This window comes from Thamnophis sirtalis, unplaced genomic scaffold, assembly GCF_051295495.1.
Source record: "Thamnophis sirtalis isolate CommonGarterSnake01/CBP01778 unplaced genomic scaffold, rThaSir2_p1.2 scaffold_4, whole genome shotgun sequence".
Classification (NCBI taxonomy): Eukaryota; Metazoa; Chordata; class Lepidosauria; order Squamata; family Natricidae; genus Thamnophis; species Thamnophis sirtalis.
Genome location: NW_028261384.1, coordinates 93,037,369 through 93,051,827, shown reverse-complemented (window position 1 = coordinate 93,051,827; position 14,459 = coordinate 93,037,369). Strand labels below are relative to the sequence as shown.

Genomic DNA, 14,459 nt, shown 5'->3' with positions numbered 1-14,459 from the left:
CTTTATTAAAATTTCTAGAAACTAATTTCTTACAAACTTGTAAGAATCAGGAGAATCAATTTGCTTAGAGAGACAACTCAGGGATGGGGGTAGGAAAAGGAGATGGGAACCATTTGGCATACCCCGAAAATATGTTTTTCTTGTTATTTTCCTTTGTAGAGAAAAAAAGATTATGAAATTGAGCTTTTGCGTTTCCTGGAGGTGAGTATCACCCATAGCACACCAATACATATTCAACTATCTCCAATTAAATGAATTAAACTTAGAAAAAACTTGACATTGGTTAGATCATAATCACTACAACAATTTGCTGATTTCAATTTAGCATAGGATGGGGAATGATCTACTGGTTTCTTGAACTCTTCAAGGTTAAGTTGTTTTTAATTATAATGAGACTCAGAGAGTAGGTTGCTCAGAAAATGAACAGTACCTGTATAGCTGTCATCCTGTTTCTTTAAGTCTTCTCCCCATCATTGGCTTTAAAAGCTGTTCTTAGAGACAGATGGGTAAGGGAGAGGAGTGTTTAAGGCTTGAAGTGAAGCAGATAATTGTTTAGTAGTGCTACTGGCCTGGAGTAAGAGAGTTCATAAGGGGTAGTGGTTGAAGTGGCAGCAGGAATAGTATAAGTGGGGAAAGGATGGGATAGTAGTGAACAGTGAGTAATAGCTGTGAAAACTTCTTTGTTTGTTGTCTAGAACCTATGTTATTGTCTTTTTGGTATTTGGAGCCCACTAAATTGGATATAGTTTTTTAAAAAATTGACAGGGACCATAGTGACAGCTCAAATATCCTCTGGCCAAAACTGAATTTACTTTTTTTAGTAAGGAGATATGAGTTAATAATTTGCAGTTGTGTTTGTGCCACTCTTATTTCTTCAAAATATTTGAGCTTGTATTTCAAAATGCAGTCTAGCAATCTCCATGTGTGGACAAATTTTTATATATTGGAGCTTCAGTCATATAACTGAAAAAGATTGTGAATAATATACACAAAATTGCATTCATGCTTTCTGTCCCTTCAGCATATTTTTTAAGTTTTTCAGTGATTTTCAGAGGAGCTTCCTCATTCCGAGGCAGGGAAGAACAGGTAAAAAGATACGACAATGTAGATGCTGTACAAGTAGTTCTTGTTTAGTGACCACAACTGGGACTGACAACTCACTCCTTAAGCAAAGTGGTTACTATGTAAAATCACAGTTGGGTTTACAATCTTATTTCAGCTTTCCTGTAAATGCAGGCGTTGGTCACAAAGTTATTTTTCATCACTGCCCTAACTGAATGGTCGCTGTCTGAGACAGTCACTATAAACAAGGACTACCTGTACTACTAGGGTAGTACCTTATTGGGAAGCTATTCTTCTCAGAAGAAATGAATAGGCAGATGTAGAGATTTCTGTTGATACTGAAATTTGCCATGCAGGGAAAATGACAAATATCTCTATAACTCTTAAAAACTGCTATTATCTTTTAGAGCCTGCCTGAAGAAGAACAACAGAGGGTTTTGGGAGAGGAAAAAATGCTGGGAATAAATAAGAAAGGTGCCACCAGCCCTGCCTCTAAGAAGTCATCACCAGATGCCAGCAAGGTGGGTGACCTAGCCCTTCATTGTGGATATAGATATACTTTTACATAGAAACAGTGGGATTAATTTGATTTTTAAAACAGCCTTAAGACTTCATTTTAACTGGCTGCTGGACTTGCTTTAAAAGTTTTATTACTAAATACGATGCCACCATTCCTCAAACAGTTCAGCCAACTTGGAAAAAACTTATATGATCAATCTTCTCCATTTTAATCTAGTAACTGTTAATCAGTTAAAATAAATATGTACTCAAGTCTTAATAGAGGAACCTTTTTTAGATATTGTGTGAATTTATTGGTTGATTTTTAATTAACATTGTTATATTCAAATACTCATCTTTAAAAAGCTTTTTTCTTTTTCTTTCACTTATCATTGCATTAAGGCAACTAAACAAAAATTGTTTCAACTTACAGCCCTATCAATTAAAATTTGATTTCACTGGTATTAAATGGCTTCCTCTTATTGATTAATGAAGTAAGATGCTAGTTAATCTAGTAAACAAAGTTTCAGATCTAAAATTAAACTTGCTCTTTCCATAAGTCAAACAAACAAAAAAGATAAACGCAAAGTTCCACAACCACGAGTCCCTTTGTGCTCTTTAACAGGGAGGTTCTGAGAAACCCAAACGGCCCGTTTCTGCTATGTTTATCTTCTCGGAGGAGAAACGCAAGCAGCTGCAGGAGGAGCGACCCGAACTGTCGGAGAGTGAACTGGCCCGGTTGCTGGCGCGGATGTGGAATGATCTTTCAGAGAAAAAAAAGGTTGTTTGATCAATAATGCACATTCTCCTAATTATCTTTGGGGGTGGAGGCATGGGGGAACATGTGTTCCTGGATATCTCAGTCACATGGATTTTTTTTTTCTGTTGACTTAGATCAAACCAGGAACTTGACCCTCATCCTCACCCTTAAAAAAAAATAGGAAAAGAAAAACCTGCTAGAAACTTGCAGTAGGTTCTGGGATTTTCCAGAACCGTGAGCACCAAGCTCCGTCACAGTCTGGGCGCTCCTACCATTCCATCTTGCGTTACCTCTTTTATTATTTATGTATTTATTTTTCCCTATTTGGGTGTTGTATGTGGAGCCAGACCTCGACAGTACCACATGGTGCAAAAATGAGGCCAGTCAGAGCCTATTAGGTATTCAGTAATCACTGTTTCCCAGGACATCTATGACTATTAAATAGAGAGGCTTGGTTTAGAAGTCTGAGAAAGGGAAGTGTGTGAGACTTTGGGGAAATTGTACATGGACATTGATTGCCACTTAAAAAGCTGAGCTTGAGAGGGATGGGAGGTCATTTGATGTCGTTTAGGTACAGTATATGCATCAGAGGCTGGATTGGGGTAAAGCTAGGGCTATTTATCAAACTATTTGGTCTGTACACTCATCCCTAAGCTGAAAAACATTTTTACACAAGGAAGTCCAAAGTGAATAGCAGGGTGATTTTTTAAAATTTGCTTTCTTTAAGCTCATATTTTGGTGCTTTGGAGTCAATGTTAACTCCTGGCAACTGCCCTGGTATTTGTTCAGGATTTGGTAAATGGTTAGTCATTGCCTCCTCCTTAAAGCTGGGAGGAAATTACTGGCTTAAGGTCATCGAGCTGGCTTTGTAATTAAGACTGAACTAAAACTCACACTCTCCTGGTTTGTAGCATAGTTAGTGCCTTAATCACTACATCAAACTATTGAATTGAATTGCTACTTTTAAATTTTGATAGCTAGTTTTAGTTGCTTATGTTTTCCTGCTCTCATAAGCAGTAAATACATAGTGAACTGGCTGTTGCCACTGAAAAGATTCTTGTATTCATCCTTTTTTTTTCTTTTTTCCAAATCCATGTCATTTTAGGGGGATGATTTTGGGAGTATAAAGCTTCCCTTGTAGACTTCATTACAATTAAAATTAGCTTTGTATCCCTGTGGCCTGGAAACATACAGGTTCAACTTACAACTACAATTGGTACCAGAATTTCTATTGCTCAACAGGCTGATAGTTAAATAAGTCATGCCTTTATTTTACAATTTTTTTGTCATAATTGTTAAGCAGATCTGACTGCCCCCATTGACTTTGCTTATTGGAAACCAGCTGAGAAGATTGCAAGTACTGATCACATGACCCTGAGATGCTGTAACTATCATAAATATATGTCGGTTATCAAGCACTCAGTTCTATATAAGAAGAATAAAAGCATGTGTCCATTTAAATTAGTGTTACCTTTCTAGGTAGCAGTATTTTAAATAAAAGCTATCAGTTCCTAGCCTGTCATTAGCACTTTTCCAGGTTTGAAACAAATAATTTAAAAGCAGATAGAATCTTTGGAAGACAGCAATTAAAGTATTTTTCTTGAAACTCAACTTTCACCTCTCGATAAACATCTATCTTATAAATAATTCAATGATAAATCTAAATTCCTCTTTCACTGAAACTCAGATTTGGCTACATCTTTTCAGTACATGAAGAAAAGTAGCAGAGTTCACACTAACATTTAACTTTTGAAACATATGCTCTATTGATTTTTGGGGGGGGAGTACAGTCATAAAGCTATTAACATATATTTATAATTGTTCCTTTAAGTATTTAAATAAAAGCATTTTTATATCCCAGTCAATTATTCTTGGAAACATTCATGAAGACTCCATACATAGAAAGTATTTATGTCCTGTAGGTAGTCTCTTTTTGCACAGAGGATTTTAAGTGGGACTTCACCAATTATTTAAAGTTATTTAAGGTTTTTTTCTTAAAGTGAAGGGCTATTGCTTATAAATCATGTTACTTTCCTTGCAGAATTTTAATTCTGCAGAAATATTTGTAGATATCTAATGTCTCTATATATTTTTAATGCACGGTTTGTATAATTCAAGCCTTCATCCAGCTGTCTTTTTTTTAAAGCACATGGCTGTATTTTTAAATTTGAAGCACCTTCACGAATTCACTACAGTAGGGTTTAGACTTAGAATCATGGTCCTGGATCATAAGAATCAAAGTCATCATTCTTTTTTCTCAACTGTCTAGAAGAGAGGTTGATGTCTTGGGGAGAATGTATTTTTTATTAGTGCTATTGATAAACACAATATTCTCAGTTTGATTACAGCAATAGTAATTACCTAACTTGGTGGAATTGTACCTGCAATATATTGTTTTTCATAGTCTCGGTTTCAAATGATCTTTAAGTATATTATCAGATAAATGCATAGTTTACATGGAGAAATTGAGTGATGTTTTTAAGCTCCAATCCTGCTGGGCCAAATTAACTCATATGTTGGACATTCCCAATACAGCAATATCCTGCCTGGATAGTTAGCCATGGTGGGCTAAACCAAAGAATCTGCTCTGATTTTCTCTTTTTGGATCTAGTTTAAATCTCCTTTATCACAAATTTCTATATAACACTTTCTTTTTCAGAGCTTAATTACATTGGAGTTTATAGTCCGCCACCTTTTTTTATTTTTTATTTTTGGCTAGCCAGTGAATTTTAGTTAACTCATGGATTTTGGCCATTCTTGCTCTTTCCTTATGTAGGCCAAATATAAAGCTCGGGAGGCTGCCCTAAAAGCTCAGACAGAGAAAAAACATGGTTCTGACAAGGAAGATCGTGGTAAACTTCCTGAGTCACCCAAGACTTCTGAGGAGATCTGGCAACAAAGCGTTATAGGAGATTATCTTGCCCGCTTTAAGGTAAAGTGAGAAAAGGACAGGCATGGTCATAATAGCCTTGAGATTTCCTCCACAACGCCTCCAAGATTTTATCAAGTCTGGTTCTGGTTCCATTTGATTTTGGAGGAGGAGGGGAAGGGGAAGATGAATCTAGATCAGTGTTTTGTCAGCCTCAGCAACTTTTAAGATGTGTGGACTTCAGTTCACAGAATCCGCCAGATAGCGTGCTGGCTGGGAAATTCTGGTATTGGCTGAGGTTGATGCACTGATCTAGATCAACAAACTATTAGTCCTGTTTAGCTGTTGGGGAAGGGTAACATTTCTCAACTAGATCGCTTTTCAACCTCACAGAGTACTAAATTCTAAATAGGTCATGTTAGTCAGGAACAGAAATGGACAAACTAACAATGGAATTAAGAGATAGAGGAAACGGAGTACTACAAGGTATGGAACAAGTGGTATAACTGGCTTAAAAAGAGATGTAAAATCGAAGCATAAGAAACACATAGCAAACACAATAAAAAGAGATGGCATATATTTAGAAAGCAATAGAGATGGAAATATTGTAGATAGATAGATAGATAGATAGATAGATAGATAGATAGATAGATAGATAGATAGATAGATAGATAGATAGATGATAGAGTAAAATGAGAAAGCAAACAAAGAAGAATATGTATAAAATAATAGAATGGAAATCAGAAAAAAGAAATATTGATAACAACTGTAAAAGTGTAATTGTGATTTTAATGTTTGGAAAATGTCAAATAAAAAAACATTTAAGAGAAAAAGAGGAACAGTTCTTAGACTGGAGTTTCTATATAATCTATCAATTTTGATGTTACATTTTTAATAAGTGTACAACACATGAATTTTAAACCTTTCAAATTGGATATGCCCTGTTGCAAACTTGAAACGCTATTTTGAATTAGAGACAGGGTTTCTAATCTTAACAGAAATGTACTAAGCTCACAACAGCCCCCATTTTGATGGTGCTCAAAAATGATTCTATTACTGCATTACATCTTCATACAGCAATTTGAAAAGTGATACTGCAGCTCAAAGACGCAAACAACCCCTTCCACATTTCAGAGGAAACAGTCTGAATCCCCTTTCCTGCCCAAATAGCACACTCCAGGGCAAAGGCTTTATTAAGCTTGTTTTTCCCAATTTACAATTCTAGCTTTACACATGCATGCACAAATGTACATTTTTCTCCTTCCAACAACTCCTTCAAAGTGGATAATTATTGCCAGGTGCCTTATAAATAGCGAAAACAACTTGTTGGAGTCTGTTGGAAAGGATGCCAGAATGGGGACTTAAGATGAAGATCGAGAGGAAGCATAGCAAAGAAGACAAGAGGTTAAGCCAGGAAAATACGTAGAGTGGCGGGGGGGGGGGGATGAATGTGCTAAATGAATGAGTTCTGTGAACAGAAAGACAGATCATTCTATTTTTGTTTTGAAATGGTTGGAACCAGACGTTTGGAATGATTCTGCAATTTATTCATAGTCCCTAAAGTTTGATAATATTGCTTCTTTCATCTCAGAATGACAGGGGAAAAGCACTAAAAGCCATGGAGGCTACCTGGAATAATATGGAGAAAAAAGAAAAACTTATGTGGATTAAGAAAGCAGCGGAAGATCAAAAACGATATGAGGTATGAGGCATTAATTATACTGCATTGGAGCATGCATGTATGCATCATTTCTTTAGAAATGTAGGAAGCTGACAGAGTTGGGATGTTAATTTCATTTATTAAGCAATGATGTCTGAGAGGACTTGGGAAACATACTGTCTGGAACAACATTTCCTGAGATCTATCTTGCCCCCACCCTGATCTTGTTAAAAGAGCCCTTAAAATCAGGGTCTTCCCCCAGATCTCAGATTGCACATGTGCTGCATAGTTTTTACCTACCTAAATTGTTTATTTGACTCAAAAATTTAATTATTAGTATTACGTATTAAAGGTTATTGTTTAGAGGATAAGCTACTTCTTTATTGAAAACTCAAATATTTCATTACAAACTCCAGCAGGACAAAGGAACAGGCAGCCATTTATTCTCCTTTTTCCTTTTCTGTAGCGAGAACTGAGTGAGATGAGGGCACCACCATGTTCAACAAATGCCTCCAAGAAGATGAAATTCCAGGGTGAACCAAAGAAACCCCCCATGTAAGTGTTGGCTTAAGAGAATACAGAAATGTCGGGCTATCTGAATTCAGGAGAATCTTTGTAACTTGGGTAATTAGTACTTGCAGAGTATTAATCCACTCTTTGAGGGTGGAGTCCGCTTTTTCCTTTATTTTATTTATAAGATACAAGTTTTCAATTCAATAAACTTCTCAAGTATGCTTCCAAAACAATTTTAAAAGAAACTTGACTAAAATTGTATTGAAGTTTAGATATATTGTATGCATATGCACTACTCTACCCCTACACAATCTCATACAATCCAGTCAAAACACAATAAAAGGACCCAACTTTACAAAAATGTAATAAAGCAGAATTAGAATCTCATGAAACTTCTTAATACCTTTCATGAGATCGAAGGAAAAATGTATTTAAACAGGTATCTGGAAATTATAGGAAAATGTTGCATCTCATTTTATTTTCCAGTTCCTGTTTTAAGTTTGTAAGATCTTTGTAAGGATCTGGAGGTGAGCAAATGGATGTTTTGCACACTTTGTGGGAATCATCCTACCACTGAAAGTTACAAGCTTCTAGTGTCAGGAAATGGAACAGATGAAACAGATGTTGTTTACTTAGAACTAAGCTTGCCATTAATATGACAATTATCCCAGCCACTAATAATCTACATGGCTTCATTTTTTTCATCTACAAAGCGGTACCTTTGATAACTTTGTTAACTACTCTAGAATGTGATAGCCAAGAATATTTCCCAGCATTAATTCCCTATGATTATGAAATAGTTTAAAATGAATTACCTGTTCTGAATATTAACTGTTGCACTGAATTGGAAAATAAGTTAGAGTAATAGACAGTTTCTTGTGTTTATCAGGAATGGATATCAGAAATTTTCTCAGGAGCTGCTTTCAAACGGTGAACTCAATCATCTTCCTCTAAAAGAGCGGATGGTAGAGATTGGGAGCCGCTGGCAGCGGATCTCTCAGAGCCAAAAGGATCAGTACAAAAAGTTGGCTGAAGAACAGCAAAAACAATACAAAGTGCACCTGGACATGTGGCTGAAGGTGAGTTCTGAAGTGGGCAAAGGAGGAGGGGAAGGGAGGGAACATCCTTAATAAATCACAATAAAATACAGATACAATTTTTTAAAACTGCAAAAAGAAGTCATTGTTTCTAGCTTCTATATCAAATACTGTTCTCCATTATCAGTGACACACAGTTATGAGTCCTTTATAGACCTTTAATTCAGATTTCTCAAGTCCTTCATCCTCAGCTGTCCTACTTCACTGATTGTCTTTTAATCTTTCCATTCTCATCTCTTTTTTTTTTTTACAGACCTTGTCACCGCAAGAGAGAGCTGCCTACAAAGAGCATACCTCCAGTGTTAGTATTTTGCAAGTATTTATTGCATATCTATTGTGTTGAAAAGAATATTTCTTGAATTTTTTGCATGAAATGAAACTTAGCTTAGAAGGGCTGGAGCTCTGCAAGGAAGGTGGCATTGTCTGCCAGGCACTTAAGGATCCACATTATGCAGTAGATTATTGATATAATGGAACATGAGAGGGTGAATGTTTTCAAAATTACTATAATCTTATGTTCATGATATGCTGTCGTTGGGGATAGCTGTACTGAAATAGCTACTACTGCAAATGTGCACCAGTATACAAGCAGAGTTTGTAACCATTGCAACTTCATCCACTTACCACTTTTTAGTTTCCAAGCACAGGGCTGGCATGAAGCTGAAATTAGAAGATAGTGCTGTTTGTTTTAAACACTTCCATTGCTTTGAACATTCAAGTCTCATTAGACAACAAATAAATTATTCAGGTATTCCCATGTTTAGTTACCCTTTTCAAACTGATGCCTTCTAGAGATGACAGAGGACAACTTCCATCATCAGCAGGTTGGGGAAGACCAAATTAGGTGGTATATATGCTAGCTGCCTTTCACCTGCATGTTCAACAGAGGCTACTAAATTAGGATAGAATAAAAGCAGAAACTACTGTACAGAGGCTGTAATGTGAGATAATGTGGACTGGGTACGACTGTTTAAAAATTGCTGACTTAATAACCAAAATGAAAGAAGCAGATGTGCAATCAATTTTCAGATACGTAAAATGAAATTTAAGGCAAATGGTAGTAGTGATATGTCAGGAGTGGCCAACCCGTGGTCCTCAGATCCTATATTATGTCTCTTGCAGGCCCCTTCTGATCCTTACTGCTGAATCTGTGCCATTTGGGGCTAGAAAACATGTAAAAACTAAGATGTGCTAAAAGCAAAGAAAACCACGAAAATCTCTCTCCCAAGGAGCAATATCAATTACTTTGCAGCCCTTTGTCTACCCCAAAGTAATTATTGGCAAATTCTGCAGTAAAGAGTAAATGTTAGACTCCTGGGAAGAAATAATAATTTTCTAGCTAAACATTATCTTTGGGTAGAATTAATTTTGTCTTCAACATTTTACCAATTTTGGCATCAAATTCCACAGTAAATGTTCAGAGGTACATTTGAGGGTCACAGGCTATAAATTAATAACAATGAAAGATGTAGGTAAGGGAAATTGTGCTTCCTTTAGACTGATTTGTGGAAAAAAGTACAGTCTCCCATGTTGATCGTCTCCCTTACCTTTCACTTCTATCTCATCAGAAACGTAAGAATATGGGGAAGATGCGTGGCCCAAATCCAAAAATAAAACCTTCAATGCCGTCCAAATCAGTAAGTATCTTAATAGTACCATGTCTCTGTTATACAGCTATTGTTGCCTAGTGAAAAATTCCAAATAAAGAATGCTATTCCTGAGATCGTTTGGTATTTTCAAAGTAGAAACAAAATCCTGGAAATAGTGTAAAATCCAGAAGTGCCCTGCCTCTCCCCCCCCCCCCCACCCCCAAATAAGAACAGAACCTTACTTTCTTGGGATAAGACAGTATTATGCAAGAAAAGTGTGGTACACCAGATCCCTATTACCTTTCATATTTGGGATCTTATTAGAGCACTTTAAAAAATTTCCCACTAGCTTCCTTTCTTATTATCTCTTTCCTATTTCCAATTAGCAATAAGGAAAAAAATATCCTCTGTTGCAGCCATAGGACAGTGATAGTATTTGCTAAATATCTTGGAATGCCTGCGTGCTTATTTGAATCAAATTAAGCAGGAATTTCATCAGTTAAGCTTAATTGAAGAGAAACTTAAAATTTGTTTTTATATTATTCCCACAACTGTAGTAATGAGAAAGTTATGACTCTCCATATATTTACCATTAACTTCTCTTTTAGAAATGAGAATATGTTTGGCTGCTTTAGATTTAATTCATTGTAGTCCTCATGAATACCTGTCCTTCAGTTGGAAACTAGTTTGCGTTTAATCTACTCTATCCACAGGAATCTGAGGAAGAGGATGAAGACGACGATGAGGAGGAGGAGGAGGAAGAGGAAGAGGATGATGATGATGAGAACGGTGATTCTTCTGAGGAGGGAGGAGACTCTTCAGATTCAAGTAGTGATGAGGAGAGTGAAGATGGGGAAGAGGTGAGACTCTGTTTAAACTCCTCTTAGTGAAATGTAACTGAAATATTCCAGAAAGCCACATTTCTAAAATATAACTTATTTGTTTAAAAAAACATTTCTCAAATAAATACCCAATTGATCAATTTGAAAAAACAGTCACTTCACACCTTTTTTGCAAACTAACTAAGAATGGCAGGTTTTAGGATAGTGATGCCTTACTGACTCAACTTTGCCTATTAATGAGTGGTCCCATTAACAAATAATTATCAGAATAACAGTGGTAGAATTGTGTGGACTAAAATAGTTATTTTCAATGCAACAAGCTGGCCCAGCAAATAGATACTGAGATGCTTACAAACCAGGATTCTAAACTCTCACTTGTCCTTCTGTCAGATTTACAGGAAGTGTACTTCCTGTTCTATTTATACCTTCCTCCCCACCACCAACACTTTTCGGCTTGCTCTGTAACTCACCTCTTCTTTTCCCAGAATGAAGAAGAGGATGATGAAGAGGATGACGATGACGATGAGGACAATGAATCAGAAGGCAGCAGCAGTTCCTCATCCTCTTCAGGAGACTCTTCTGATTCGGACTCTAACTGAATTGTCTTCCATCTTCCACCCTCCTTGCTATACTTTATTCGGTTTTGTTTTTCCGGATAATAGTAACATTGCAGCTGTAGAGCTGGGATGGGGAAGAATCAGAGGGGGGGGGGGAATCACTGTGGTTTAATTCACTTCCTTTCTTCACAATCCTCACATTGCATTAATGATGTGTGACTGTGTGAGAGGAACAAAGGGCAGGGTACACAATAGCTGACAAACAGCAGAGGGGTGTACTTTTCCCTTTTTTGTGGGTGATGATAGCGTGGGGAGAGAATTTCATTATATAATCCCTTCTCTCTCCCTCCCCTTAAATCTCTGTTTATAAGAGATGACAGGGGTCATAGCAAAATCCAGACCCCTTTAACTTTTCCCCCCCTCTCATCTTCATCCCTCTTCCAACCCCTAGTTCTAGCCACCAGCTTGGGACTTTGTACAAATTCTTTTTTAAACAACAACATGGCAATGAGAGACATTTTCCCCTTTTTCTCCATCTAGCCCAGCAAACAGCCAAGGAGAGATGGATTCTAAAACAATATGAGCTTTGGGAATTTGCCAGTGAGCCTCATCACTCCTCATAATGGACAATCTTGTATAGTCTTGATCTTTCACATTTTGACAAAAGAGAGAAAGAAAGCAAAATGGCTGCAGCTGCACTTAGCAATTTCCTGTGACAAACTGGATATCCAGCATTTCCTGCTGAGGGAAATGGGAATTGGGGGGTCATATTCTGTGTGAGTGTGTTGCAAGGGTCAAGGGATAGAAGAGGGACTGAAGAACAGGATTTTTTTTATTTTTTTATTTTTTTGCAAAGGGGGAATATCTGGCATACTGTTGAAGATGGAGAGAATTTCAAAAACTCCAAGTGACTGGCTTTATTTTGCTGGAGGTGGACTTTTCTGTCATTTTTCTGACCAGCGTTTGGCTAAAGACGTAGTAGCCAGACCCCTTTGGGTTGATGTTGTTGTTAATATATATATTTTTTTTTACAATGAAGTGACCAATAATTGTACCAAAATGGGGCATTTTGTTGACTGTCTTTGGGAGGGGTGGTTGGTTGTGGGGATCATATGTGTCATTAGCATTTTTTAAAAAATATTTTATAAACCAAGTAAGACAACCATCTTTTTTTACAAGAAAACGTTCCCTCTTTGACATTAACCTCTTTACGTGTCTTTTACCAAATGCAAAATTTAAGATCTTGAGGAAAAATGATTTATGTGAGACAATGTATAGGAGAAATACAGATGTATGCTTTTTTCCAACATGTCTTGAACACACTAAGCTGAATTTTCAATTCAACTCTGGACAGAAATGTGATGTCAGGAAAGGACCAGGCACACAAATTCTCTCTTCCTGCCCCAACCTTATGTTTTCTTTAGCATGGCATTTAAATATCTGTGGAAGTTCTGTAAATTAGACTATGATTTAGGAGAAACTAGCTAAGCATATAAATCACAAATAACCAATCCTAGCTTGGTTTTCTAAATCATAGGTGAAGTTAATAATATTTTGTATGTAGGCATTGCAATAAAACAAAGTTAAGTGATAACAGAAGTGAAAGATTCCAATCTTGGATTTCATAGGTACATCGAATTTTTAAAAAAGGATGGAGATCATGTAAGGTAAATGTTTGAGAATAAGATCCTAAATCATCTACAAATAGGCCAACATATTTGGGGGAAGGAAAAAAAAAGTTATTACCTTCAAACTAGTTCATTGTAACCTACTATTTATTGGACAGGTTAATTTTTAAGAGATATTTTCTTTTCTATTTTTTTTACCCTTTTTCCTTTTTTTATTGAAAAATGCCCTGATTTTACAAGGCTTCTATATTTTTTAAGTTATAATCACAGCCAGTTAAGTATGATTTAGAACAATTGGCGATCTTAATTTTCAGGTATACCTGATCCCAGGACTATAGGAGGTATGATTGAACCCTTGCCTGGAAAGGATTGAAACAATAAATTAGATTTAAGACTTGTATTTCACTCCTTATTCACCACTCCCTTGGAAAAAAGAGACATTTTCAATACTGTCAGCTCTAGTGGCCAAACAAGGCATGGGGGAGGATAAATTCTGTCTTCACTGATAAAAGTACTATAAGACACTCTACCACCATTCGTTCCTGATTATTCACTTGGTTGACATGGAACCTCATAAAGGAAGAGTGTGGTGGTTTCCAGTCCAGGTTTTCCTTGCAGCTTTCTTCCTTTATTACTATTGACACTCAGATAATCATTCTGTTTCTTATAAGAAGCACCAGTGTGTGAATCTTTTTGAAAATCAGGTCTCGCTACCTTCCTGTCCCGTATCAATAAGGTAATAGTTACGTGTTGTCACTTGATGAATATAAATGGATTGGAAAACACAATATGTGAGGGAAGGCGCTGTATTATTTGGATGCACAAGCAAAACAAATTCTACAACATGTTTGTTTCAGTCTTATCACTCAAAGAGGACTTAGCCCATATCCCAAATAAATGTGAATTACTGTACATTGTCTGTTAAAAAACCTCACAAATATGTGTTTGCCATACACAAGGGGATATGCATATTATACACATACAAATGTATGCATGCACACATACTATATGTAAATATAATTTCTGATAAAGATAACCTTAAAAGTGAACTATGAAAAGGGAAGGCTTCCAGTATTTAAAGGGTTAGTGCCTTTGTGAATACGTTTTCCCCTCCCGAAAATCTAAAGGAGATTATATTTTTGAGGAAAACACTCATTTAACTAACATAGTATCCTAAAATCATCCTTTCCTTTTCCAAATAAGACAAGGAACAATAATAATAGATCCAACAAAAGTCAGTTAAGTGAGAAGCATCAGTAGTGATTTGGAATTTAGTGCTACAAGCACTTGTATTGGAAGAGAATTGAGGAAAATTTACTATGCTTTAAGATTATTGAAATCTTAGAAAGTAAAGCAATGTTAAAATCCAAACTTTTACGCCATA

General features: G+C 36.3%; 1 protein-coding gene across 6 annotated transcripts in view; it reads left to right on the top strand.

Moving 5' to 3' along the window:
* The window catches only part of UBTF (upstream binding transcription factor), a 35,520-nt gene extending 22,047 nt beyond the window's left edge, over window positions 1-13,473 (top strand). For 5 of the 6 annotated variants that reach the window (XM_014062723.2, XM_087713415.1, XM_087713416.1 and 2 more), the window contains 11 exons: window positions 160-201; window positions 1,470-1,583; window positions 2,186-2,341; window positions 5,097-5,252; window positions 6,781-6,891; window positions 7,316-7,404; window positions 8,252-8,441; window positions 8,713-8,760; window positions 10,028-10,096; window positions 10,762-10,908; window positions 11,376-13,473. In XM_014062723.2, the coding sequence (XP_013918198.1) occupies window positions 160-201; window positions 1,470-1,583; window positions 2,186-2,341; window positions 5,097-5,252; window positions 6,781-6,891; window positions 7,316-7,404; window positions 8,252-8,441; window positions 8,713-8,760; window positions 10,028-10,096; window positions 10,762-10,908; window positions 11,376-11,489 (1,236 nt within the window). In that variant the 3' untranslated portion in view covers window positions 11,490-13,473. The remainder of the gene's footprint in view (window positions 1-159; window positions 202-1,469; window positions 1,584-2,185; window positions 2,342-5,096; window positions 5,253-6,780; window positions 6,892-7,315; window positions 7,405-8,251; window positions 8,442-8,712; window positions 8,761-10,027; window positions 10,097-10,761; window positions 10,909-11,375) is intronic. The other variant, XM_087713418.1, reaches the window with a different exon arrangement.
* Window positions 13,474-14,459: the final 986 nt, after the last annotated feature.